The following is a 26,398-nucleotide window of genomic DNA, read 5'->3' on the forward strand; positions in this document are numbered from 1 at the left end:
AGCCTAAACCCACCTGATTGCCTCTACCATTCCTTAGAACTAATGAATCACTCAAGTCATTCAAATCACCAATGAATTCTATTGGTACCTTTAGGGAGTACCAATAGAATTAGGGCTAGATCAGTTGCGAGCATATTAAAGCAGGGTCCTTGCTTTCAATGCAGTCTGGGTAAAATAGGGACTAAATCAAAATACAAAGTTGTATTATTATGGAGAAGAAAGGGCAACTAAGTATGACTGGAAACCAAAAGAAACTTCACAGGAAGTGGCATTTGAGTTGCATATTCAAGAATTGGAAGGATTTTGAGGGGCAGCTGGGTAGCTCAGTCAGTGGAGCGCCCGACCTCTGATTTTAGCTCAGGTCATGACCTCACAGTTCATGGGATCAAGTCCTGTGTTGGGCTCTGTGCTGACAGCAGAGACTGCTTGGGGGGGGTCTCTCTCTCTTTCTCTCTCTGACCCTACCCAATTCATGCTCACTCTCTCTCAAAATAAATAAGTAAATAAATAAATAAATATTTTAAAAAAATTTTTAATGAAATGGACAATGATTAAGAAAATGAAAATACCTAGGGTTGGTGGAGGGAAGCAGAATGGTACCTTCTCCTGCACTGCTAGGGACTGTAAATATGCAGAAAGATTTATGATAACATCATGAGGCCAGATACTGTCCGTCCCAGGCCCTGTAATGCAATTTGCATCACAGTATTATTTATAACAACAAAAAACTGGAATAGTTCTAACTTTTCAACCATTGGAGATAGGTTAAATAAATTAAGAAATGCCCCTACAATGGAACATGTTTAATAAGGCCAATAAAAATGATGTCATTAAAAATATTTAATGACACAGAAAGAGGTTTGTGATGTTCAAAAAACAAATGCTGTTTACAATAGAGAATGCTCCAATATGGTTCCATTTTAGTAAATACATATATAAAAACATGTGCATAAGAAAAGACTAAAAGAACACGTGTTAGCAGTGGGTATATAACTTTGGCATAATTTCGTTTCCTAGGTTTTCTACAACAAATACAATGAGCTTCTATAAGTACTTTCAAATCTAGACTTTTTTAAAAGAAGGAAATGATTTAAGGAAAACAGCAATAAAAAGTTCAGAAGAGGGGTGCCTGGGTGGCTCAGTCAGGTGAGTGTCCGACTCTTCATTTTGGCTCAGGTCATGTCCCAGGGTTATGGGATCGAGCCCTGCATCAGGCTTTGCCCTGACAGTGTGGAGACTGCTTGGAATTCTCTCTCTCCCTCTCTCTGCCCCTCCCCCACTCACATGTGCACTGTCTCTCTCAAAATAAATAAATAAACCATAAAAAAAAAGTACAGAAGGCCCTCCAGGCCCAGGCCCACCTCACCTCAAATGATCTGAGCTGCTGAATCCAATTTCCTAACAGTAGCCTCCTGGAGACCTTAGTTTTCCTGAAATAAGACTTAATAAGGCTGCTTCCACTGACCCTGGGGAAAAGGACCCAGGTTGTTTAGGTGAATTCTTAAGTGGTCTTTCAAGATATCCCCAAGCCTTTCCCAAGTCTCTCTCTCAGCAGAATGAGTGCAGCAGAGAGCCGACGGGACACGCCTAGCAGGTTTGTGCAGCACAAGAGGAATAGGCTACAGCAGGCAATCCTGACTTGACCAGGACACCCTCTGTCATCAACACCTAATGAGCTGCACTCATTTCAAGGCCAGCAGCTCAAGGTCTGCCCAGGATTTACCTGTGATCCAGGCCCAAGGTTTGATAAGATTGTCATGATCAGCCTGATTCCCACAGGGAACTGTTAGCAGGGAGATGCCCAACGCCAGCAGATAGGCTTTCTCTGAGCTCATGTCTTCAATGAGGTTGTACTATCCCCCCCCCCCCCCCGCCCCCAGCTCCCCGGCCCAAACATCCCTATTCATCCGAACAAACTTTATTATAAAGCAAAGAAACAAGAACAAAACATGCACCAATAAAAGACAACAGTATCAACAGCAACAAAAAGTACAGTCTGTAAAAACAGACACTACTAAGATTCCACTATTGTCATAGTTCTTGTAACACACATGCCTGGTAAGCAGCTGGGGGTGATTTCTGATCACCTGGTGGTTCTTGATGTAAAAATAAAGACTAGAAAAACATATGCAGATCAACTGTACAGCTTATAGAGCACAACATTATCATCTTAGGATGTAAAATTGATCTCAGAGGACATTATTACTCCTGCGTGACAAGTGAGAGCCCCGAAGTTCTGAGAGGTTGAGGGACTGGCCCAAGGTTACTCTATCAGTTAGTGGCCATGGCAGGGCTCTGACTTGGGTTAGGGGCAATAGCACTAAGTGAAAACAATTTCAGCATGGACATGTCAAACTCACCTGTGTGGCCCTCACGGCACTAGCAGTACATAAGAATAGCATGCTAAAAGCTTATCAACGTGTCTATTTTATTGATTTGGTGTTTTTGTTTTTGTTTTGCTTTATTGAGGCAAAATTCATATAACATGAACCATTTTAAAGTGAATAAATAATTTAGTGGCATTTAGGACACTCACAATATTACATAGCCACCATTTCTATCTAGCCCCAAAACATGTCTGTCACCCCCAAAGGAAATCCTATACCCATTAGGCAGTTGCTCCCTGTTACCCCTTATCCCCGTCCCTGGCAACCTCTACTTTTTGTCTCTGTACATTTAACTATTATGAATATTTTTTTACATGAATGGGACATGGGACTTTTTGTATCTGGCCTCCTTCATTCAGTGTAACATTTTTGAGGTTCATCCATGTTGTAGCATGTATCAGTATGCCATTCCTTTTTATGGCTGAGTAATATTCCATTGTATGTATATCTCAGACCGTGTCTGTCTATTCATCCACTAATGGGCTTTTGGGCTCTTTCTACCTCCTGGCTCTTATACATAGTACTTCTATGAACATGCATGTCCATGAATCTGTTTGAGTACTGGTTTTCAATTATTTGGGGGTATATATGAGTTTTCTTATTTTCTTATGTATTTTACTTATATTTTATCTGACTACAGGAGTATAGGATATTTACTGAAGAAAGTGTGGAAAGTAGAATGAAAACACAAATAAAAAAAATCACCCAAGGGTAATGAAGAATATCCTCTTCCAGAAAGGATATTTTATAAGCTAAAAAGCTTATAACCTCATTCTATTTTTCCTCCCTATAAACATAGATTATTATTTTAGAACTTGGTAGTCACTGAGAATATGGACATTGTAGTCAGAAAAACCTGGATTTGAATCCTGGCTCTGTCATTTATTAGCTGAGTCACGTCACCTCTGTAAGCTTGATTTCCCAGTCATAAAATGGACACAATAGTACCTAACTCCAGGGTTTTTATGGCAGATTAAATGCGATGATGTTGGGGCGCCCAGGCGGCTCAGTCAGTTAAGCATCTGACTTCGGCTCAGGTCATGATCTCACAGTTTGTGCGTTCAAGCTTCGTGTCGGGCTCTGTGCTGACAGCTCAGAGCCTGGAGCCTGCTTCAGATTCTGTATCTCCCTCTCTCTCTGCCTCTCCCCCACTTGCACTCTGTCTCTGTCTCTCAAAAACAAATAAACATTAAAAGTTTTTTGTAATGGGAGGATGTTGTGATTCAAGTGTCTAGTATGGCACGAAGGACAGAACAGGCATTCAGGAAGTGTTAGCTGTGATAGTATTTCCCACACAGAGATTTGCTAACTCTACCATAATGTGAAGTTCAAAGAAGAGGAATTTTGTGTTTCTACCACTATAGCTTTAGAGCAGTGCCCAGCACACAGCTGGCACTCGATAAATATCTGTGGAATGAATGAGTGAATATAAATGTTGGGGAAAATTTGGACATTAGAGATCTGGGCAGGATCTCTGGGAAAACTCAGCTGAGTTCAGAAGACAACGGCCATGGATGGAAAATTCTTGCAAGTCATTCTGCATTCTGCATAAGCATATTCCAGTGGCTGGAGTTGGTCAGGTCTGACTTCGGGCCCACATAAAATGGAATCATATGCAGAAAACAGTCAGAAAATAAGTTCATCTTAGTTGCAACAATTGGGGGCAGAGCGAGGAGTCCTCCAAGGCATGTGGTGAGTTGTACTCCCTAAGCTGCTGGACCAGCTAAGTCTCGGAGCTTTTTTCAAAGCAAATGAAGCATTTGATGGAATAAACCCAGGCAAAGAGATATTTAAGCATAGGACCTTGACAGGAACTGCCCTGAAGTAATATCGCTTGGAACTAAAGAGATGATTAGTGAGCTTCTCATAGCCCTACAGGAAATCTTGCTTGGCACAGGAATGCAAAATTTTCCAACCTTGTCTAAAAACAGTTTCCCCACACTCCACTGCCTCATAATGATGTCTGTAATGGATTGCAGAGCTCACTGCCTGCTGAAGGCCTCACTGCCTTCCTCCTGTTGTGGGTCCTTATCCCAACGAGGGACTTGCCCTGTTTGGGGACTAACTTCTCCTGCAAGCTCAGGAGGGCTAAAATGGAGATAGAGGCATGGTAGTTCCCAGGAGACAAGCCAGAGAAGACGAAGGACTGACTCCTACCTCAGGTGGCTATTAGTAGGGCCTAGGCAGGGAGGATGTGAAAATCCTTTGTTCCAAGGTAACAGGCTGTTTTTATGTAGGTGTGTTTTCATACTTCTCCTTTAAAGCATCTCTCACTGCTAAAATGAAATTATTTTTAGTATATGTGAAATTCACTGTTAAAGTCTCTCTTCCACTAAATTACAGACTGTTTCTGTCTTGTTCACTAGTACATCTTCAGCCCCCAGTACAGGCTTTGAACCAATAACCAATAACCAATAACCATTTGCTGAGTAAATGAATCTAAGGAATTTTATTACAAATTTCAATTTAGTTAGAGGCCATATAGTATACTGGTCAAGGACATGGGTTTGAATTCTGGCTTCCTGGCTTTGCGACTTTCGGCAAATTGCTGAAATTGCTTTTTATCAGTTTCCTGATGTTGCTGTAACAAATTACTACAAACTTTGTGGCTTAAAAAAGCAGAAATGTATTCACTCTCAGTTCTGAGGCTAGAAGTCCAAAATCAGACAGGACCATGATCCCCCTAGGGGCTCTGAGAAGGAATCCATTCCTTGCCTCTTCCAGTTTCCGGGGGCCCCCAGCATTCCTGGGCTTGTGGCTGCCTCTCTCAGGTCTTCACATCACCCTCTGCTCTGTGGGTCTGTATGAAATCTCCTTCTGCCTTTATCTTATGAAAACACTTGCAGGCATCTAGGGCCAACCCAGATAATGCAAGATAATTTCTTCTCAAAATCCTTAATTTACATCTACAAACACCCTTTTTCCAGATAAGGTAAAACTCATAGGTTCTGGGAATTAGGACACGGACATATCTTGTGGGGGTGGGGGGCACCATTCAGCCCATGACACTTCTCAAAGGCTTTTTCCCCCCCATCTGCAAAATGGACATACTATCTCTTAGAATTATTATGAGGGTTAAGTGTGACAATGCATATAAGTCTCTTAACATGACTTATGGCAGATGAAAAGCCCTCAATAGATGGGGGCAGGGAGGTATTACTCCTGAAGGCCATAGAGAAGAAGTGATGGAGTTATGCCAACCCATTCAGACATTTAAAAATGTTTTCAGTATTAGTATCTATCTATTTATCTCTCTATTTATTTAACAGGGCAGGGACTTGAGCTCAGCCCTTTTACATGTCATTACATTCGGTACTCCAAATAGTGGAAGACGGGTATTCTCTCCATTTACACCCCATTTAACCAAAGCTCAATTTTCAAGAACCTGAGTTAGCACAGAGTTCAAATTATACACCAAGAACTTCTTCCTCCAAACCCAGTTTTTCTCTATACCACCTCAGAAAATTAAGGACAGAAGTGGATAAAGTTCCAAGCTTCTGCACATGGATAAATCACTTGTTAGAGAACGTTATGGAAGAAGCCAACTATGGTGCAGATTAGCCTGGAAGAACTTGAAAACACTGGTCCTCAAACTTCGTTGCAAGCTAGAATCACCTGGGAAACTTTTCAAGTACAGACTGTATAGAACAACGAAATCAGAATTGGGATGAGGGACAGACCCTGACATTAATAACTCTTAAAACTCCCCAGATAATTACAATTACAGCTGAGGTTAAGAGCTACTGCTCTATCAGCAGTTCTCAGGCTTTGGTGGGCATCAGAATCACCCAGGAAGTTGGTGAAGATACAGAGGATTAGGGTTTCCTCTGCTTCAGTGAACCTGGGTCTTCCCAGGTGATTTTGATGCCCACCGAAGTTTGCAAACAACGACTCTAAAGTACCTTTCAACTTTGGTGTTCTGTTTTCCACTACTCACTTGTTTATTTCTCTATGTATTCAAACACCTGTACTAGAGTCGGAGCTACAGGGACACATAAATAAGACATAACTGCTGTCTCAAGATTCCTGGCAAACTGTTCTGCTGCCCCCACTCTCCACGATGCTCCTCCTAGCTGGCCCTCCTGCTAAGAATGGAAGATCCACGAGGACATTCCAAAGAAAATCCTCTTGTTAAAATGAAGAAGATGCTTAGTGAGTATTTCTTGCATGAGGAAGAAGGGAAGGAGAGGAAAAACATGAAAATAAACATCACCCAGCAGTGTGGGGGGCTTCCCCACGTCCCCCACGGAGTAAGGCATGGTCACCTATGATGTCAGGAAAGACTTCTTTGAAGAGGTGAGGTCTGAACGGGGTTTACAGGGATGACAAAGGCTTGAGAAGGGTACTCTCATCATAGCAAGCACCAAAATTTTCACAGAGCCCTGAAATAAGGTGGGAAACAATTACTGGTTTGGTTCTACAACACAGCAAGCAGGAGCAGAGGGTCAGGATCAGTGGGAGCTGAGGCAGGAGCCAGATGGCAAAGCACTTTCTATGATCATCCTTCTCCTGCCCTTAGCCAAAAGGCCTCTAAGTCTAAAAGTCCCAATGAGTTTTTGAGCAAAGCTTGACCAAAGCCAGAGGCCCAGGACTAGAAAGGCCTATGATCTCTTCGAACAGGACCTCAGTTGTCCACAAATTTCTAGAAGAACCCTGAGACCAAACTCCAATACCATCTCTGAAGTGGGTGAAGAGTAGGTTCCCTTAGCAGGCAGATTTGAATCCAAACTAAAAGACACGCTGGCAAGGAAAAGGATGGCCTGAGCAAATCAAGAAACTCTTTCTCTGCTGCCTCCTGATTATTATGCGTCCAAGAGTGTGCCTGGTCTTAGCCAGCAACTACCGCAAGTGGTACCAAGGGAGTAAGGAGTCTGAGACCCATGATAGGAGGTAGATTCATCTCTATCCCAATTCTAAATGGTAAAAACAGGAGCATAAACATTTCCAAGCTTGTTTGGTTGTTCCTCTTCCTCAACTGGGCCGTAGTTGCTGGGAGCAGGGAGCTCTGTTCTCCTCTCACAGCCAAGCTGGTCTTTTGTGGGACATCCTAAGCTCTGGCACCAAGAGCTGGAGCTGGAAAGACCCCTGAGTGGTAAGGCTACCCTTCTGCTCCTGTGGTGGTGCCCACCGGCAGCCCCTCCCCTTTGAGCAGGATTTGCAGAAGCAAAATTGACCATAAAGGGGCATTTTCCCTGTATTTTATGACAGAATTCCATAGGCCTTGTTTTGGAGGTTCCTTCACTGAAAAAAATAGACTTATCAAGTAAAACAGATTAACAAGAGTCCTGGAGAGCACAGCTTGTTTGGAGGGGAACTGATTTCACGTCACATGCTCCCATCCTGGGTTCTAAGTGAAGGGACCTAACTAACAAGGGATAGTTAGTTAGCAAGGGACAAAGCAGACCCAGCAGAGTTGGCAAGCAGCCCCCTACTTTCCTATCAAGAAGATATTCTTCTCACTGCTTCCAGGCCTAGAACAGATTTTTTTTTTTTTTAATTAACCGCTATTACAGAAAAGGAAACTCACGGTTGAGACTAGCTTTGTATGGTCAGGAAGAGCTTATCTGAGTGGATGACAATTGTGCCCAAGATCTGAAAAAAGGAAGAGGATTCTGGGTAGAAGGAACAGCATGTCAAATGCTCCTGGTCAAGAAAAGAGCTTGGCTTGCTGGAGAAGCCTAAAGGAAGCGAGTGCATCTGGTGCATAGCGGGCATGGGAGAGCAGTGCAAGGTGGAGTTTGAAAGAGAGAAAGGCAATGATGGATCGATCCTCAGGGCCCTGTTTGAATCTGCCCAACTACTGCCCCAAAGCTGCAATTTCCTGAGCTGCTCTGGGATTCTGCCCCTGTCCTTTATGTAATTATAGAAGTATAATCCCTTTGTGCTTCGGACTTCTTTTTTTAATTTTTTTTAATGTTTATTTATTTTTGAGAGAGAGAGAGAGAGAGACAGAGCGCGAGTGGGGGAGGGACAGAGAGAGTGGGAGACACAGGATCTGAAGCAGGCTCCAGGCTCTGAGGTGTCAGCACAGAGCCCAACTTGGGGCTTGAACCCACGAACTGTGAGATCATGATCTGAGCTGAAGTCGGACGCTCAACCGACTGAGTACCCAGTCCTGTGCTTCAGACTTCTAATTTGAAAATTTTTCTCCACAAACGGGACCTTGCTCAAAATATTGCCTTTTTTTTTTAAAGTTAATGATCAGATTATAATTGGTAACAATAATCCCTTACACTTAGATATTTTAAAGTAGTACATACACATCCAGAATCACTTTTAGAAAAATTTTTTTTCATGAAAAGTAGTTCCGAAAATTTTAAAGTTGGACTGGACAATAGAACATCTCTTCATGCTATAAGGAGGAAACACGGGCTTGGATATTTACCTAAGATTTCACCTGTTTTTTCATTAGAGCAGCACCTTTGAATGGAAATATAACACAAGCTACCCAAGGAAGATCATGTGTAATTTTAAATTGTCTAGTAGCCACAATAAAAAGGATTAAGTAAAATTAATTTTACAATATATGTCACTTAGTTCAATACACGAATATTTATCATTTTAACGTGTAGTCAGTATGAAAATTATTAATAAGATATCTTAAGTTCTTTTATCATGCCAAGCCTTTGAAATCCACTGAGTGTTTTCTACTTATACTACATCTATCTCATTTTGGATTGGTCACATTTCAACTATTCAAATAGCCACAGGTGTCTACTGACTACTGTTCTAGACCATGCAACACTGGGGCCTCATAATGGGTAAGGCAGCCAGAACGAGGGTGGATACCTCCCTTTTTACGGATGAGAACACTGAGGTCCAGAGCTTTCTTGACAGATTGCTGACCTGTTGGCAGACTTGAACTGGGACCAGATTCTAGGTTCCTTGTCATGTGTTCTTTCCCATATTATACTTCCCTCCCCTTGGGCATAAGGAGGAGGAGTGGAAAGCACAAGAACTACCAGAAACAAGCGCCCATCTGTACTGGAGAGGGCGATGGGGCTTCATACTTCTTAAACTCTTAGAACCTTTGGGGTTGATGCCTCTTCTCCCATTTTCCATATGAGGTTCCAGAGGCTCCAAGTGTTTCTGTTACTGATTTTGGCAAGATGATATCTGTTCTTTGAAGAAAATGCTACCATCAGTATTAGGAAGATGTTGCTTGACGCTGTAGGAGCCAAGAATAGGCTGCCCCAAGGTGGGCCACTGTGGCATGGACATTATTTTGAGTTAAAGGTAATCAAAACCCAGCAGATGTGGGAAAAGCTCTCTTCCTGATCCTCAACTGCTTAAATTTACACTGGAGAAGACAGCGTGCAACAGGAAGAAAGCTATTAACAGAGACTCCCCTTTACCTAAGAAACTTATCTGCATAATAGGGCAATCTTGTTTTTCTAAACATCTCCTTTCACCTTCCTGCACAATGGCCTTCCTCCTTTTTGTATCCTTAGGCCCTACCCCTCTCCTTAGCTTCTATAAGCTTCATGTTGCCTCATTGTCTTTAGAATCTCATGTCTGTGTGGATTACACCTATTAAATTTGATTTTCTCCAGTTAATCTGTCTCATGTTAATTTGAATCTAAGTCCAGCTAGAAAGACCTCAATGGGCAGAGGACGGTCTTCCTCCCCAACAAGGCTGACACCTGCTGAATTGAGGCCTCTTAAACATTGCAGGGCCACCCTAGGGATTCCACGAGGAATTTTTCCAACCAACTACCAGTTCTGAAGATGGGACATAAGCTCTCAGAGACCCCAGTCCTAGGAGGACTGTTCTTGAGCCTGCCAAGTACTAACACTCCTGATCCAGTTCATCCTTACATTGTTCTTCACCCGCTGCCACTGCTCCAAATCCATACAATCAGGAGCATAAGAAAAGCATGCAGCTACCTCATTTGAGCTAGCTGTGAACTAAGGTCCAAACTACAGGCAGTCACTATCATTTAAATAGACTCTCTAAGTGCCACGGATAAATCCAGTAACAGAAAAAGGGGACAAGAGGAAGCAATCATTCCTGAACCAGAGAACCTGGTCACATTTCTTTACAGTCAAGCTCTCAGGGAAGAGGTGGGCTAAGGGACTGAGGCCAGCATGTATCCGTCTGTCTATTATGACCATGCAAACAGATGCCCTTGGCACAACACACAAGTGTGGCCCATAGATGTGTCTGTTGGCCAGGAAAAGTCTTAGGTGATGGATACAAATGCCCCCACTCCAGAGGTGAGCAAAACGAAGCTCAGAGTCCTAGTAACTCCAGAGCTCATGCTCATAAGAACCACACTGTATACTTCCCTACTATGTGTAAAGCTCTAAGGTAGTAGAGAAAGCCAGGTCTCCATTTAAAAAAGCAAACCAGGACAAAAATACCCCCAAATCTAGTCTGTCAGCACAGAGAACTATTTACAGTTGGAAGCAGGCCTCAGTATTTTTTTAAGTAGGAGGCTCCCTCCCTTTCTGCTACCTACGGGTGCAATTTCCAGTCCTTTCTCCAAAAGAAACATTTGGCTTTCTACAGAGAACCTCTGAGACCTCATGTGACTGAAAATGGAAGAAGGGGAAAGAGGCCCTCATCACACCCCATCCCAAACCCCCCCTAGGGAAGCTGAGGTTGGGCCCCTGTAGATCCATTTATTTTAGAAGGTACTTGGTTCTAAAGCATTTGTTTCAGAAATTACCCCCCTGCCCCATCAATAGTAGCTTTCAACGGCTCTTCCCGGGTGGCCTTGTCTCTTTTAAATTTCATTTCCTGTTGGAAAGGATAAACAGGTAACTGTTTAATGCCACTGACTGGACTCATTTAACAGAAAAACAGGACCTGAGTGAGGCCGGGGAACCAGGGTGGAGTTGATAGGTAGAACAGAGCAGCTGGGTGAAGAGAAAGACATTAAAGAATATCAAACGATGGGGTTTATTTTACTGCTTCTGCATGTGATGGAACTTACCCCACAGGAGGAGGGGATATGAATGCATAGGAGACAGTGTAACCAGCTGCCATGTTGAACATGGATCCCTGGACTTGGCCTAGAGGCTTTGGTGGAAATCCTGGCACTCCCACTCACCATGGGTGCCCTTCAGCCAACTCCTTTAAGCCTGATAAGCCTCAGTTGCCTTTCTCTTCTACCATACAAGGTGGTATGAATTCAAATGATGCATGCAACATGCTTATTAGCAAGTGCCTCACACACAGTAGGTATTCACCTGCAGCAGCTATGAATCGACATAGCTGAGATATGAACCCAAACAATTTAGCATCATGTTTCCTATTGCATACCATACATTGCGTTGGGCAATAAGAACATGCCAATAGATAAGAGAGCCCCTGACTTTAAGAAAGGCAGGCACAAAATAGATAATTTCAATACAGCATGGTAAGGACTGTGATCAAGATAGACATGGGGTGATATGGTAGCCCACATATGAAGCATTCAGGGGCACTGTTGATGGCATGGTCGATGAGACTGACGAAAGCATTCATTCATCATCTCTCTAGAATACAAGGTCCAGCAAAGTAGGGATACAGCCTATCTTACTCAGCACTATGCCCATTAGAAGCCCTGTGGGAAAAAGGGGGTGAGGGAATGCTTAAGGCACTGCTTAAGTAAGGAAGGAGTTAGCCAGGAGGAGAATGAGGTTAGAGGCAATCCAGTCAGAAGAAACTGCATGAACAAAGGTGCAGAGACTGAAGTAGAGCCAGATATTTAGGGAATTAGAAGCAGGTTGTTGAAATAAGTGGAGTATAAAGTAGGGGGTGGGGTGGTGCCCTGGGTAGCTCAGTTGGTTGAGTGTCCGACTCTTCAACTCTTGATTTTGGCTCAGGTCATGATCTCGCAGTTCAGGGTTTGAGCCCTGCATTGAGCTCCGTGCTGACAGCGCGGAACCCACTTGCGATTCTCTCCTCTCTCTGCCCCTCCCCTTGGCTCTCTCCCAAAATAAATAATAAAAAACTTTAAAAAAAAGATAAGTATTTAAAGTATGGGGGTAGGGATAGGTGAGAGGAATCAGCAGAGGTAAGCCCATGGAGAACCTTGATCATCAAGCTAAGAAGTGTGGTGCTGGTGTGGGTGAGCATTCACATATGGAAGGCCAGAACGGGTGTGGGCTGGTTGAACAAGATCTAAAATCTCTAAAATATGCTTTCCCTACAAGCCTGCCAAAGTACCTATGATTTTTTTTTACTATAAAGCCCAAAGTAATAATCATATTAACCAAAACCAGCTGTTACTTCTTACTCTCCAATTAGTTTATCAGATTTGCTAGCCAGGTCAACTTTCACAACAACCATATGAAGTCATTACCCTTTATTGTCTCATCTTACAAATGAGAAGACCAAAGCACAGATCGGTTGAGTGGCTTGCTCAGAGTCACATAGAATGTAGGTAGCAGATACAGGATTCAAACTTAGTTACCTCGGTCCCAGAGTTTGTTCCCTTAACTGCCATATTATCTCAAATCTGTCTTCCAGTTCACTATTTCCCTCTTCAGCTGAATGCATCCACTGTTTAACCCACTTGATGAACTTGTAATTTCTATAACTCTATTTTTCAATTCCAGAATTTCTACATAGTTATTTTAAAAATCTACTTTTAAAAATCATACTATCTTGTACTTGACCTATGGCTTCTATTTCCTCATCTCCACAAAAAATTTTATGTATGTACATATGTATAAAGTTTCCCATGAAACTTAAAAAAATTTTTTTTTTTTACATTTATTTATTTTTGAGAAACAGAGTGAGACAAAGCATGAGCAGGGGAGGGGCAGAGAGAGATGGAGACACAGAATCTGAAGCAGGCTCCAGGCTCTGAGCAAGCGGTCAGCACAGAACCTGACGTGGGGCTCCAACTCACAAACTGTGGGATCATGACCTGAGCTGAAGTCAGACACTCAACCGACTAAGCCACCCAGGTGCCCCTCCCAATGAAACATTTTTTAAATGTTTACTTATTTTGAGAGTGAGAGAGAGAGAGAGAGAGAGAGAGAGAGATCATGAGTGGAGAAGGGGCACAGAGAAAGGGAGAGAGAGAGGGGAAGAGAATCCCAAGCAGGTTCTGAGCTGTCAGTGCAGAGCCTGATGCAGGGCTCGAACTCACGAACTGTGAGATCTTGAGCTGAAATCAAAAGTCACAAGTTTAACCGACTGAGCACCACTCAAGCTCCCCTCCCATGAAACTTTTTTTTAACGTTTATTTATTTTGAGAGAGAGAGAGAAAACAAGCAGGGGAGGGGCAGAGAGAGAGAGAGAGAGAGAGAAAGAGAATTTGAAGCAGGCTCCACACTTTGCGTTGAGCCTGGAGTGGGGTTCGATCTCACAACTGAGATCATGACCTGAGCCAAAATCAAGAGTCAGACGCTTAACCAACTGAGCCACCCAGGCACCCCTCCCATGAAATATTTTAAACATACATTCTCTCTCAAATTGCTCTATTGTCTTTAGTTTCCAATTATGAGCTTTTCCATGTGTTTTGTCTACTGGCTCTTGCTAATGGTGGGCTTCTTTTCTTCTTCTCTTGCATGTACTATAATTTTTAAAAGTAAACTTAACATCAGTAGGAGTTTGCCGGTCTTATTTAGTGGTTTTGATTTTAGAACTTTTGTTTTTGGTGGGAACGCCACACGTACTGTGATGGTGAGACAGTTTGTGAGCTGGTTTTAGGTTGTCCCCTGTCAGGGTCTCAGAGTTTAATCAATTCCAGACCAAGTTTTTACATTATCTTCTTGGTTTGTGGCTTGTATACTACATGAGAAGAACTTCAACCCCCAACTCCCATACAGCACAGGTTGGGGCTTGTATTTCCTGTGAGTGATCCCAATGTCCCAGGGTGGTTTGTGGACTGCCACACATATCCTCAGCAGAATTCTCTTTCTTGCATGCTTGGTCCAGTCATCCCTCACTAACAGCTTAAGCAGTGAGGTGGTTTCCTATGGCCTCAGTTCTGATCCGCAAAGGGTATTGAAACTCTAGCCCCTAAGAACCATACTCATTGCCCATATTTTTATAAAATCTTTTAATTCCTTCTTGCTGATCATTGCTCTACCATTGAGTTTGCTCTTCTGGCACCTGGAGATTTATCTTTTTTCTGTGCCACCCTGGCAATGATATTTTTTTTACATTGTATATTTTCATCAGCATCTCTCTGTAATCAGGGGGGAATGTGCCTTGACAGCTCAATCTATCAAATTGACCAGAAGGCTTTGATTATACATTTAGATACCAGTCCTTTCCACTTGACTCTGTGTTCACAGAGGACAGAGACCTTTGTCTCATTCATCTTTCACTACTAATTTTTCAGACAGTGCCCAGACCAGAATAGGAAGCAAAAAAGATTTGGCTGATGAATAAAAGAATTAATCAGTTCTCTCTCACTCTAAATGGGAATGAAAGACCATATACTAATTATCTTCTAGAGAAATATGATACCAAGAAGCTCTGGAAAGCCATCCATGCCCTCTGGAAGGCTCATGTTGAACACACAAAAAGCTTGCCTTAGTCCAGCTTTGTAGCAAGTAGGTTCACTACTATTGACACTACTTTCTTGAAAGGCAACCACTGCTAATTACAGTCCTGGTCTGGTAGAAATTCAAAGTCTGGCAAGCTAGATTCTTGACTGGTGGCTCTGCTGCCTTTTTAGCAGATACTGATGTTCTTTTATAGCCATAATTAGAACCTGATCAACAACATGTAGTGTACAATGATATCATTTTTACTGTTGGTGCCATAAAGAGCTTGCCGATTAAGTTCACATTGTTTTTAAGTAGGCTCCACACCCAATGCGGGGTTTCAACTCATGACCCTGATATCAAGAGTTGGATGCTCTACCGACTGAGCCAGCCAGGCACCCCAAGTTCACATTCTTGAAAGCACCTTGCACAGTACTTGTCACATAGTGAGTACTGAGTTAAGATTTAGTGTGTTTTATGTCTTCTTTTACATTAAAAAAAATGTAAAAATATTTGTTGAAAATCTATTGCCTCCTAGGCATTGTGCCTAGTGCAGGACATGGAAGGGAATAATATACAGTCCCTGCTCCAATCCTAAAGTAGAAAAAGAATGTCCAAAGTAAATTTAACAATAGAAAATTATTCTAAATGTCCTCCTACTTAAAGTGAAAAGATATTTCACCTTATCCCGCCACCCTAAAATGCCTAATAAAGTATAACCATCAGAATATGGGTTACCTGGTTGACTCAGTTGGTTAAGCATCTGACTCTTGATCTCAGCTCAGAATAACCTTGCCTATTACTATTTTATAAGGTTCTCTCTCCTCAGAGAGGAAATACAACTCGCAGTGAACACATGAGCAGACAAAAGAGAGCTGATTATAAAAGGCATCTGACATAAAGGACAATGATTTTTGAGCTTTTATCACTATAATCCCAGAACCTAGAATCATGCCTGAAGTAAAGTAGAATAAGTTTGCTGCATGTTTTGCACATATATATACAGAGGTGTCCATCCACATATATGGCCTAAGTTGTCACTCATTATTCCACACATTTATTGAGGATTCCTATGAACAAGAGTCTGTGTTAGATTTTGCAATGGAGACAAAGAAAAAAAGAACAAGAACGAGAATAAGATAGAAATCCTACTTACAAGGAGCTTTCAGGCATAAGAATGAGACAGACAGGTGTATAAATCACCATGATATAACACAGAAAATGTTAAGAACAGAGAAAAGGTCTATGGGAGTTCCAAAGAAGGAAAGGCCACTTCCTGCTGAGGGATTAGATAAGACTGTGGCTAATATAGAATGTGTTGTTTTCAGTCTTGAAGGATAAGTAATTTGTGGCGTGCAGAAGGGAGAAAATGGGCACTGGCAAAGAAAAAAAGGGGTGGTTCAGATGGAAAGAATAGCTTAGGCAAAAGGAGAGAGGCAGAAAAGCACAGGGTATATAAGAAGAAATATAAATTTTGCTGGAGATGCATAAAAGGATATAAAGGGGGCTAAAGAGAAATAAGGCTAGAAAGGTAAGATGAGCCACATTGCAGGGGCTTTGAAGGTGTCCTGATTTACCATTCCAGAGCACAGGGTCTCTATCGAGTAACCAGAGCTTAGCATATGGTGGAGCTTAATTAATACTACAACAACTTCATAGCAGGAACCTGTTCCCCACGTGCACACAGGAAGCTGCCATCTGTACGCACAGGCAATTACAAACATTCCAAATACTCTGCCCTGAACCCTGCAAGCACATCAAATACTCACTGTAAAAGGTCACCCAGCAAACAGCTCTGATCAATCCTGGCTCAGGCAGAATCAAATCCCCTAAATAAGATCCACTAGATGCAATGTCAGGAAGGTCAGAAACAACCCTATTTCACATCTTGAAGCATTTTTACCATATGGAACATTTTAGAGGAAGAAGGGAAAGGAAAGAGGAAAAAAAAACCCTCTCCAGAAATCATAGAATTCCAAGTAATCAAATATTAAATAATCACAAAGTAAGCAAGGGGTTTATTTTGGCCCCCACCTCCTTCTAATGATCTAAAAAGCAGCTGATTTCAAAGAAGGCCATGCCAGGATTAAAAATGGAGTTTCACGCCTCCCCCCTCCTCCTCCCCAGTGCATCCCCATTGTGTACCTTTGTCGAGTTCACTTGAAATGTTCCATGATGAGGTAGGCACTAACTCAGCAGTGACTGACATCTCTGTTTCTGGAAAGAAAAAGAAGGGAGGGGAGAAAGACAAGGGTGATATTAAATATATAAGTAACTTATGGGCTGTTAGAAGCATTACAGGAGATTTCCAAAGGCACTGCCTTCTGAGAGAGACCACTGCAATCCCATAGCTTATTAAACTGAACAGCCACTCTGCTTGCCAGGCAGAGGCGCCTGCATTACAGAGTCTATCCAGATGAGCAATCTGTAGGCCAGATTCAAAGAGGTGTTGTTGTTTTTTTTTCTTTAAAACATGGGCTTGAAAATTAAAATACAAAGATTTCATTAACAAAACAAACTGAACCTGCAGAAATGACTGAACGTTATCAAACATCAACTCTTCCTTTTCTTGTTAGAAGATCACTCTTAGACAATATATTCAATAGTCTTTCCATGAAAAATGAGAACTAAGTTTGCTCTTTCTGCTGATTTCACTTGCTGTGTTTGTGAATTGATAGCGTTTCTATTAATGGAGAGATCTATTTCTCTACATTGAAACTTAGAGTCAAGACAAATGAAAGCTAAGTTTTTGAATATGAGAGTCATGTGAGGTAACTAAACTCAAAAGACAATTTTCAAAACCACCATAAATTAAAGCAAACATGCAAATCAACAACAGAAAGGGCATAAGACACTATGAAGATTTAAAAACTCTACAGCAGTAATAGACTGTAATATACAAATGATGTTTTTATTGTTGTTTTTGAAATTTTAAGCCATGATGATGTCATGCACATTTTAATAGGGTTGCATTAACCTCCCCTTAGACCATACACACACACACACACACACACGTACTTTAGTACATACAGAACTTTAGTACGGAGCAGAATCTTGGAGAACTCAGTGCCTACAACATTAGATAATGACACCCACATGAATCCATTTTCCTTCCTTCAATCTGGTACAGACATCATTAATCAATTATGGCTCTTTTTGCCTGTTAAACCTGAGATCTGCCTTAGAGTCTTTCCAGTACAGTGCTCTAGGTAGACACTAAAAATGGATCTGAAATGCAAGGTGAACTTTTTAGTAAGTGGAAGAACTGGGATTCAAATCCAGGTCTGTTTCTATTGCCTACATATCTCCTAGTAGCTCATGCTACCTGGTACTCAGGTCTGTGAAACCTGATGTGTTTTTCATCTTACCTCTCTCTGGCTTCACCTTTTACCTAGATAAGCACACTTTCTACTGTTTCCTTATTTACTGATAGGGCTTGGCTGCCACTTGGCCATAGAAATCACACACCATAGTCAGTGAGCTTTGTCAAGAACAGGATGTTTATCCACTGAGACCTTGCAAAGACCCACTTCTAGTTTGTCTACTGGGTCTCTGATCAACCTGCCACCTACAGCAGAGACAAAAGGGTTGTTTGGTTTGTGCAGACCTCCTTGACTTGCCCTGTCCCAGCAGCAGGTGGGAAAGAAAGTAGACAAACCACGCATACCCTCCTCAGTGCAAGTGGCCCCAGTCCCCTCCTATGTCCTGAGCTAAAAATGGCACAGATTCTTTAAAGGGGACCTGAAGTCAGGTGCACAGTATGGCAGGAACCTCAAATCATATAAGATTGCAAAATATGAAAAGAAAAAGAAAACAGCATCCCAGGTGGGAAAAATGCTTAACACAAAACCACAGTAGAAGGCAGGGCTTCTGGTATTAACCACTTGTCCTAGGAATGGGTATTTCATGCAGGTGACTTCATAAGGAAAAGCTAATTGTCTGTATCTGAGGGCCCTCCATGAAGGACTCCAACCACAGCTCCGCTTAACCCTGTTCCTGTTGCCACCTACTTTGGCTCTTTGAATAATGGCCCCTTGTTTGCAGTATTATGAACTACTGTGGTTCACCTTCCAAAAGGGCTCATCAAGCACTCCAATACCCAGACTTCAGGGAGCTTGGGAAGAGAAGCATGGCAGCCAAGGCAGCATTTCAGGCAAAGAAGCAAAAGGTGGGGAAGTGGTGGGATTAAGGCAGATCTTGACGGCATTTACATTCAATATTTTCATAGCTTCATCTTACTGCTGCTCACAGTTAAACTGCCAGAAATATAGGTTTCATTTTACAGTATTAATTTTTATAGAAAGTTAGCTCTATGTCCCTTGGTTTTTCTAACCTGACTTTGAATTGCTGATTGAGTATAATTTGGGACCGATGACAAATGAATAGTTTCTTGGCACTGCTAACAGTAAAATTATTCCCCATGTGTCCCTGGACACTAATTACTACTTGGTTCTTAGACTATGGCAAAGATAATTTCAATTCGCAAGCTCATTTAGTGATTGTGATGATTCTGAGGAATTCTGTATTTGGCCTCAAGATCTATTCCTTCAGATAACCACATGTTCAGCTTCTCGATAGAGTGATAATAAAAACAGATAAAATATTTTAAAATATGAATAAACTTCCTAAAAAATATTATCTTCCAAGGCCATATATTTTAAAAGAAAGGGTGATTATTTTATGTGAAAAGTTTAATGTTAGCAATTCTCCCTCACACACAAAAAAAATGATGTTTAAGAAGCTTCCCCTCCCCCAAAAGGAAGATTGACTTATATGTGAGAAAATTCAGTACGTCTCAGCTTTGACTCCATGGAGTCAAAGGTTAGTAGTAGCTTTAGAGAGAGACACAACCATCAGCCTTGACCATGTAGGATCTCCACTAATGGATTCAGCTTCTTTCCTACCTCCTCATCATGGCAAAAGGAGGAGATATTTCCCAGGACATTTCATACCAGACTAGCAACATCTCTTTGTGTAAGAGTATTGTGGTAAGAGCAAATTAATATGCACCAATTAGTAGATAGTTGAATAGCTAAATTACTAATTTTGTGATCATAAGCAAGTTATTTAACATCTTTTGACCTCTATTTTCTCATCTGTAAAATGGGGACAATGAAAGCCACCTCACAGGACTGTGGTAAGGATTACATTAGATTATGGTCCAAAAGGGTCCTGCACAGTGTCCAGCATAGAGTGAGCACTGAAGATCTTTTGTGACTTCCTCTCTGTCTAGTAAGGCAGATAATAGCCATCCTCTACGTGGACATACTCCTGTTAGCTGCTACTTCACTGTCGAGGTTTGAAATAACACATTCTCCATGCTTTTAGAAAAGACTCTGTATTTCTCATGCCTTACTAATCTAAGCCAATCTTTTCATTTTTGTGAGGTTTTCCCGAATTGGTCACCAGTTCTTTTAAGAACATAAGTGTTTTTATGTACTTTTATCCAATTTAGGCAAATCAAGCATGTTTTAGAAAACTCCAGCCCTTATCTTCCCTGACCCCTGCAGGAGGGCAAACCATTCTTCTCCCGATTTAATCAATAGGAGCTATTATCTTTGCAGTTTCACTGATGATTGACTTCTTGGCACGGATTCTGCAAACCATAAGGTTTTGGTATTTAAGCCTGAACAGTGGGAGTGTTATTTGGAGGAAAGGAAAAAAAAAAATAAGCCTTGAATCCTCCTCATTGATAAAAGCCTGTGCTCTCTGAAAGGATTACTGGTTCATCTCAGCAGTTGGCAGGTGGAGACCCAACGTTCACAGGATGTGGAAGCTCTTATAAGAAGCACCCAGCCATGCCACATCCTGTATCCTGATCCAGGGATACGTGACGTTACACAGACATAAACCAGCATACTCCAGAGACTAGAGGCCAGCCCAATGGTCACAAAGGCCAAGTGTGAGGGAACAAATGTCTATCCCATGGCCCTCCTTGACCAGAGACCCCGAGTCCCAGAATGTTGTGTCTGGGTGTGCCTTAGCTATAATTCTGTTTTTTGCACCCACAAGATTTTGTGGGACATTACAGGATGTAGGGGGAGAGAGGACAAGAGGACAGGGCTCTAGGCCCTCCTTCGTCAGGAACAATTTTCTGTTTCTCTCTTTTACGTATCAGATATTGTGGAAAAGTCTTCGATGCTCTAAACCAAAAACCAACCAACCAAACAAACATTAAGCCTCTAATATGGTATGGTCTTCTCATTTTACAGATGAAGAAAGTGAGGCCCACAGTAGTCAGGTGATTTGGCGAAAATCACAGAAGTTCTAAGTAGAGCCAGGGCTTAGAAATGGCTTAGAAGTAAACGCATGCTGCCTTCTCTCTGTGATCCATTTTCTTCTGTCTGTGCCTCTAAGCTGTGATACGTACCCTTAGAAGCTAAGTTCAGAGAGACACACAGGGCATTTTCAAACAGCCAGGGTCAGTCCCACTAAACAGGCACACCCTTCTTCTCTGCTTATGATCACTGGGGGCCAGGGGAGGGTGGGAAGGAGGTGGGCAAGCTGATGGCTTTGAGTTGTCTGCTGAAGGCTCTTAGCCATGGTTGCTTCCTGACTCCAGTGCCTCAGTGGAGGAGAAGCCCATAGCCAGGTATCACCAAAAGTACCTATTTGGAAAAGTAACAGGCAGTTTACACTCTCTAACAGCACAAGGGGGTTAGTCAGCCAGGGCGTTGCTGCAGCTCTGGGATCACAATCACCCCACATCTGGGATCCTGAATGAGGGGTCCTTCCACTCTGGGGACTGAACTTACTGAGAGAGGGAAGCGAGAGCCTTTCTCACCCCAGGTGGGATAGTCAGGACTGGAGAATTACTATGCTCAGTGTCTACAAGGACCTTATAATCCTCGGTGGCCTCAAATTTGGATTTCTGATGTAATCTTTAAAGGAAATTAACAGTACAGTCACAGAGAGAGAAGAGGGCACAATTTTGCCACCTTAAACCCCCTGCTCAGGAACCCAACCACACCACCTACACTGCACTATGAAAACATATTTTTTAAATAAAACCTGTAATGACTTTGTCGATAGCACAATTACCATAGAGGTGGCAAAGCCATAAACTTGTTGAAGAAAACTTTAAAGTATATTGAACTTTGTAGTATTATTCATATTTTTATATAGAGGGAATTGTAAAAAGCAAAATAAAAAAAATAAGAAAGATAAAAAAGGTGTCCAGATTTTCTTAATGTGTAAGGGGCTCAGAGATCTTGTCAAAAATCCATAGTTAGATACCATTACTATCTTCATTCTAAGATTGAAGAACCTGAGATTATTAAGACACCTACTTGCCTACACAGCTTGTTAGGATAGAGGCAGGAATTCTGATCAATCTGAGCAGGGCGTCTGACAGCAGAACCAGAGGGTCTCCAAATGTGCCAAAATCAGGGGAGAGTCGGGGGGGGGGGTCCTAAAAGGTGTATCCACTTTCTCTCTGGCTTAAGCCCCCTTCAGCCACAGGAAACCCCTGTGAACTCTAAGCGCTGCAGAATACCGTTTGAGACCCTGTACCTGAGACCACACACCTCCTCTCTATCAATGCCTGGTTTCCTAATTCTAAAACCCAAAAGGATAGTAAGGACCACGAGGGGAGGGGAGGAAATACTCCTTGACTCACCCTTATATGCCTCTTTTTTATTTGTACAGACTATTTCCTTCTTTAAATCTGTTAAATTAATATTACGGATCACATGCACTTCTTATATTTAAAGGGATTATGCTACACAAAGCGCCACAATGACATACATGTCCTTCAAAGCCAATAAAAGTAAACTTGAGGGGCACCTGGCTGACTCAGTGAATAGAGCATCTGACTCTTGATCTTGGGGCTGTGAGTTCAAGCCCCATGTTGGGCATGGAGCCTACTTAAAAAAAAAAATCTTGAAAACTATCTTACTTAAAAACTTTTATATTTGGGGCACCTGGCTGGCTCAGACAGGTGAGGAACTGACTCTTGATTTCAGCTTAGATCATGATCTCACAGTTTGTGGGACTGAGCCTCATGTCTACCTGTCTGTCTGTCTGTCTCTCTCTCTCTTAAAATAAATGAATAAATAAGCTTAAAAAAACTGTTATATTTGGGCTCTCTTCCATTGAACTCTAGAGAGTCATTCATTCATTCAATACACATGTATATTAGCACTTTCTGTGTATAAGAACTGGGATGAAAAAGCTTGTCCTGGTCCCCAGCATTTTCAAGAACTCAGTCTCAGGAAAGAAAGTACAGAAACACAATGATAAACAGCATGCTAGGGTAACAATAGAAACTGGTAGAAATGGCCTTCTAACCCCATAAGCCATTCTCCCCACCCTGCCCCAACCAGGCTAAAAACATCAAGACTACTGAATAAAATATCACACACAAAAATATAATGCATAGCTGAGGTTGAAAGGAAAGAAATTCTCAGGTGCCAAAAAGGAAGAGAATGGTAAGTGGAAGCTAATGTGGGAGGTGCCTTATAAATACAGACCATCTGAGCTGGGGTCTCAGTTTCAAGGTTCATTTGAAAATGAAAGATGTGTGGATAAAGAAAATGTGGTGTATATATATATATATATATATATATATATATATATACACACACACACACACACACACACAATGGAGTATTACTCGGCAATCAAAAAGAATGAAATCTTGCCATTTGCAACTATGTGGATGGAACTGGAGGGTATTATGCTAAGTGAAATTAGTCAGTCAGAGAAAGACAAAAATCATATGACTTTACTCATATGAGGACTTTAAGAGACAAAACAGATTAACATAAGGGAAGGGAAACAAAAATAATATAAAAACAGGGAGGGGGACAAAACAGAAGAGACTCATAAATATGGAGAACAAACTGAGGGTTGCTGGAGGGGTTGTGGAGGGGATGGGCTAAATGGGTAAGGGCATTAAGGAATTTACTCCTGAAATCATTGCTTCACTATATACTAACTAATTTGGATGTAAATCTTAAAAAATAAGAAAATAAAGTTAAATTATAAAAAAAAGAAAAGAAAATGAAAGATGTGGCCAGAGAGAGATCTGGGTTCTTGCTTAAAGCCTTTACTAGAGCCTGGGAGACCATCCCTATCTGTGGGAAGGGCTGAAAACACTTCCTCTAATGGCCTAGAGAAACTGCTATACCCTTGCAGTCTAGGAATTAGAAGGGGGAGGAGGCCACATCTCCAAAAGAAATCAAACGGTATGTAAAGACCAGAGAAGTCCAATGTACCCTTCACCCAGTTTCTCTCCAGGATTACAGCTTGTAGAATCATGGTACAGCATCACAATGAGGAATTTGACATTGTTACCATGTGTATGTAAGTTCTATGTCATTTTATTACATGTAGATCCATATAACCACCTCTTTAATCAAGACAAAGAACTATCATTACCACCAAGATCTCCCTCATGCTGCCCCTTTATAGTCACACCCTTCCCCCAAACATTCCTAACACTTGGCACTTGCCAATCTGTTCCCCATCTCTATAATTTTGTTGTTTAATGAACAATATATAAACAGACTCCTACAATGCCCTTGAGATTCACTCAATTTGTTGCATGTATCAATGGTTTGTTCTTTCTCATTGCTGAGTAGTATTCCATAGTATGGATGTACCACACTTTGTTTAACCACTGACCTAGGACATTTGGTTGTTTTCATTTTCTGGCTACTAAAAATAAAACTGTTATGTATCCATTCACAACCGTTTGTGCTAAATTCTTTATTTCAGTAAGAAGGAAGGTGAATCTAGAAAGAAAGAGTTATATGCAAGAAGCAATAATAGGCAAATAAACTGGAAAATATGTTGAAAATATTAAATAAGCCTTGATTCTAAAAATAAATATGTGATTAGAAGTACAACAGGGGTGCCTGGGCGGCTCAGTCGGTTAAGTGTCCGACTTCAGCTTAGGTCATGATCTTGTGGTTTGTGGGTTCGAGCCCCACATCAGGCTCTTTGCTGACACCTCAGAGCCTGGAGCCTGCTTTGGATTCTGTATCTCCCTCTCTCTCTGCCCCTCCCCTGCTCCCACTCTGTCTCTGTCTCTCAAAAACTAAAATGAAACGTTAAAAAATTTTTTTAAAAATACCACAGAGGTAAAAGAGGGTTCCAAGTCAGCATCAAGAAGGAGTACATCCCCCAGTTTAGGGAGGGGGAACCCAAGGATGGCTGGTGGCAAAGTCTGTTCCACTCTGACAGAAGGTCTGGGTGTTGGAAATTCTATGGCACATTCATGGAAGTGCATGTAACTCAATAATGGTCATACTTAATTGCATAGTATCAACTTTTTCCAACAAGTAAACAAGTAGTAATTTCAAAATCTAGGGGCTTCTAGTTTTGTTTTTTTCTTACAGATAAAAAAGCAACATCCCAGCTAATTACTGGTGAGGCAGGATCTTCTTAGGGTCAATGCAAGTCCTAGGAGAAATTTCAAAATGGCTCAAACCTTGATTTTCCCCAAGAAGTTCAAATGACTGGATCCAAAGTTAGCACTTCCTCACTCACCCATGGTGCTGCTCAACGGATGCTTAGTGGAACAAAAGAATTGGTTTATTTCTAGCTTCAGAACAAGATGGCAAAGACATAATAAAGAAAAGGAGGAAGGATGCTGAAAAATCTTTAACTCAGAAAATGGTCTTATCAATCTATGTAGGTTTCATTTCATTTTCTTTCAGGTGCTGCATAGACAACTCAGATTCCCAAAGACATCAACAAACTTCACTTATTTGTTCTGGTTTCCACTTCACTGCTCTTCCTTATAGGCTTTTCCCCTCAAAAGTGCCTCCTGGCAATTTTTTCTTCCTCCCTGCTGTGTTACCTGTACTTGTCTTTGGTGTTTGCCATTTAATCTTCCCCCTTTGTATGGCCCACGCACACTTTCGTATTCTATTATCAATTTTGTAAGAAAAGTCTATTACCCTGTAATTGTCTTTGGTCAGTTCATGGTCTTCTGTCGTTCAGAAGAAACAAGAAACCCAAGAAAGAGGCTTTCCTAGCTGCAATTCCATGACTCTCAACTCTTACAAAACAAATGAAGTCTAGGTTAAGTTCCACACACAATAGGAGCAAAGTTAAGTTGTGCCAGGTGACCCCTAAACAGCGTATTAGCATACAGTTTGGAAAAAGAGATGGCCACAAAGGATGTCTTTAAAAACTCCTTACAAGGGGCGCCTGGGTGGCTCAGTCAGTTGAGCGGCCGACTTCGGCTCAGGTCACGATCTCGCCGTCCGTGAGTTCGAGCCCCGTGTCGGGCTCTGGGCTGATGGCTCAGAGCCTGGAGCCTGCTTCCAATTCTGTGTCTCCCTCTCTCTCTGCCCCTCCCCCATTCATGCTCTGTCTCTCTCTGTCTCAAAAATAAATAAACGTTAAAAAAAAATTTAAAAACTCCTTACTTTCACCTGGAGTTTAATGTTATTAAATTTGTTTGTTCAATGATTCCCCCATTTATTCATTCAATAAATATTTCTTGAGCACTTACTCTGTTTCAGACCAGCTAAGTGCTGGCTGGGTGCTAAAGATATAATGAACAAAATTAAGACCGTTTCTTACTTCACAGAACTGTGTGGTAGGAACACATAGAAGTAAAC

General features: G+C 41.7%; 1 protein-coding gene across 2 annotated transcripts in view; it reads right to left on the reverse strand.

Moving 5' to 3' along the window:
• Positions 1-26,398, reverse strand: part of ROR1 (receptor tyrosine kinase like orphan receptor 1) — a 402,963-nt gene that overhangs the window by 157,946 nt on the left and 218,619 nt on the right. For both annotated transcript variants that reach the window (XM_019449026.2, XM_053894422.1), the window contains exon 2: positions 16,968-17,039. In XM_019449026.2, the coding sequence (XP_019304571.2) occupies positions 16,968-17,039 (72 nt within the window). The remainder of the gene's footprint in view (positions 1-16,967; positions 17,040-26,398) is intronic.

This window comes from Panthera pardus, unplaced genomic scaffold, assembly GCF_024362965.1.
Source record: "Panthera pardus isolate Hobbes unplaced genomic scaffold, ASM2436296v1 HiC_scaffold_11, whole genome shotgun sequence".
Classification (NCBI taxonomy): Eukaryota; Metazoa; Chordata; class Mammalia; order Carnivora; family Felidae; genus Panthera; species Panthera pardus.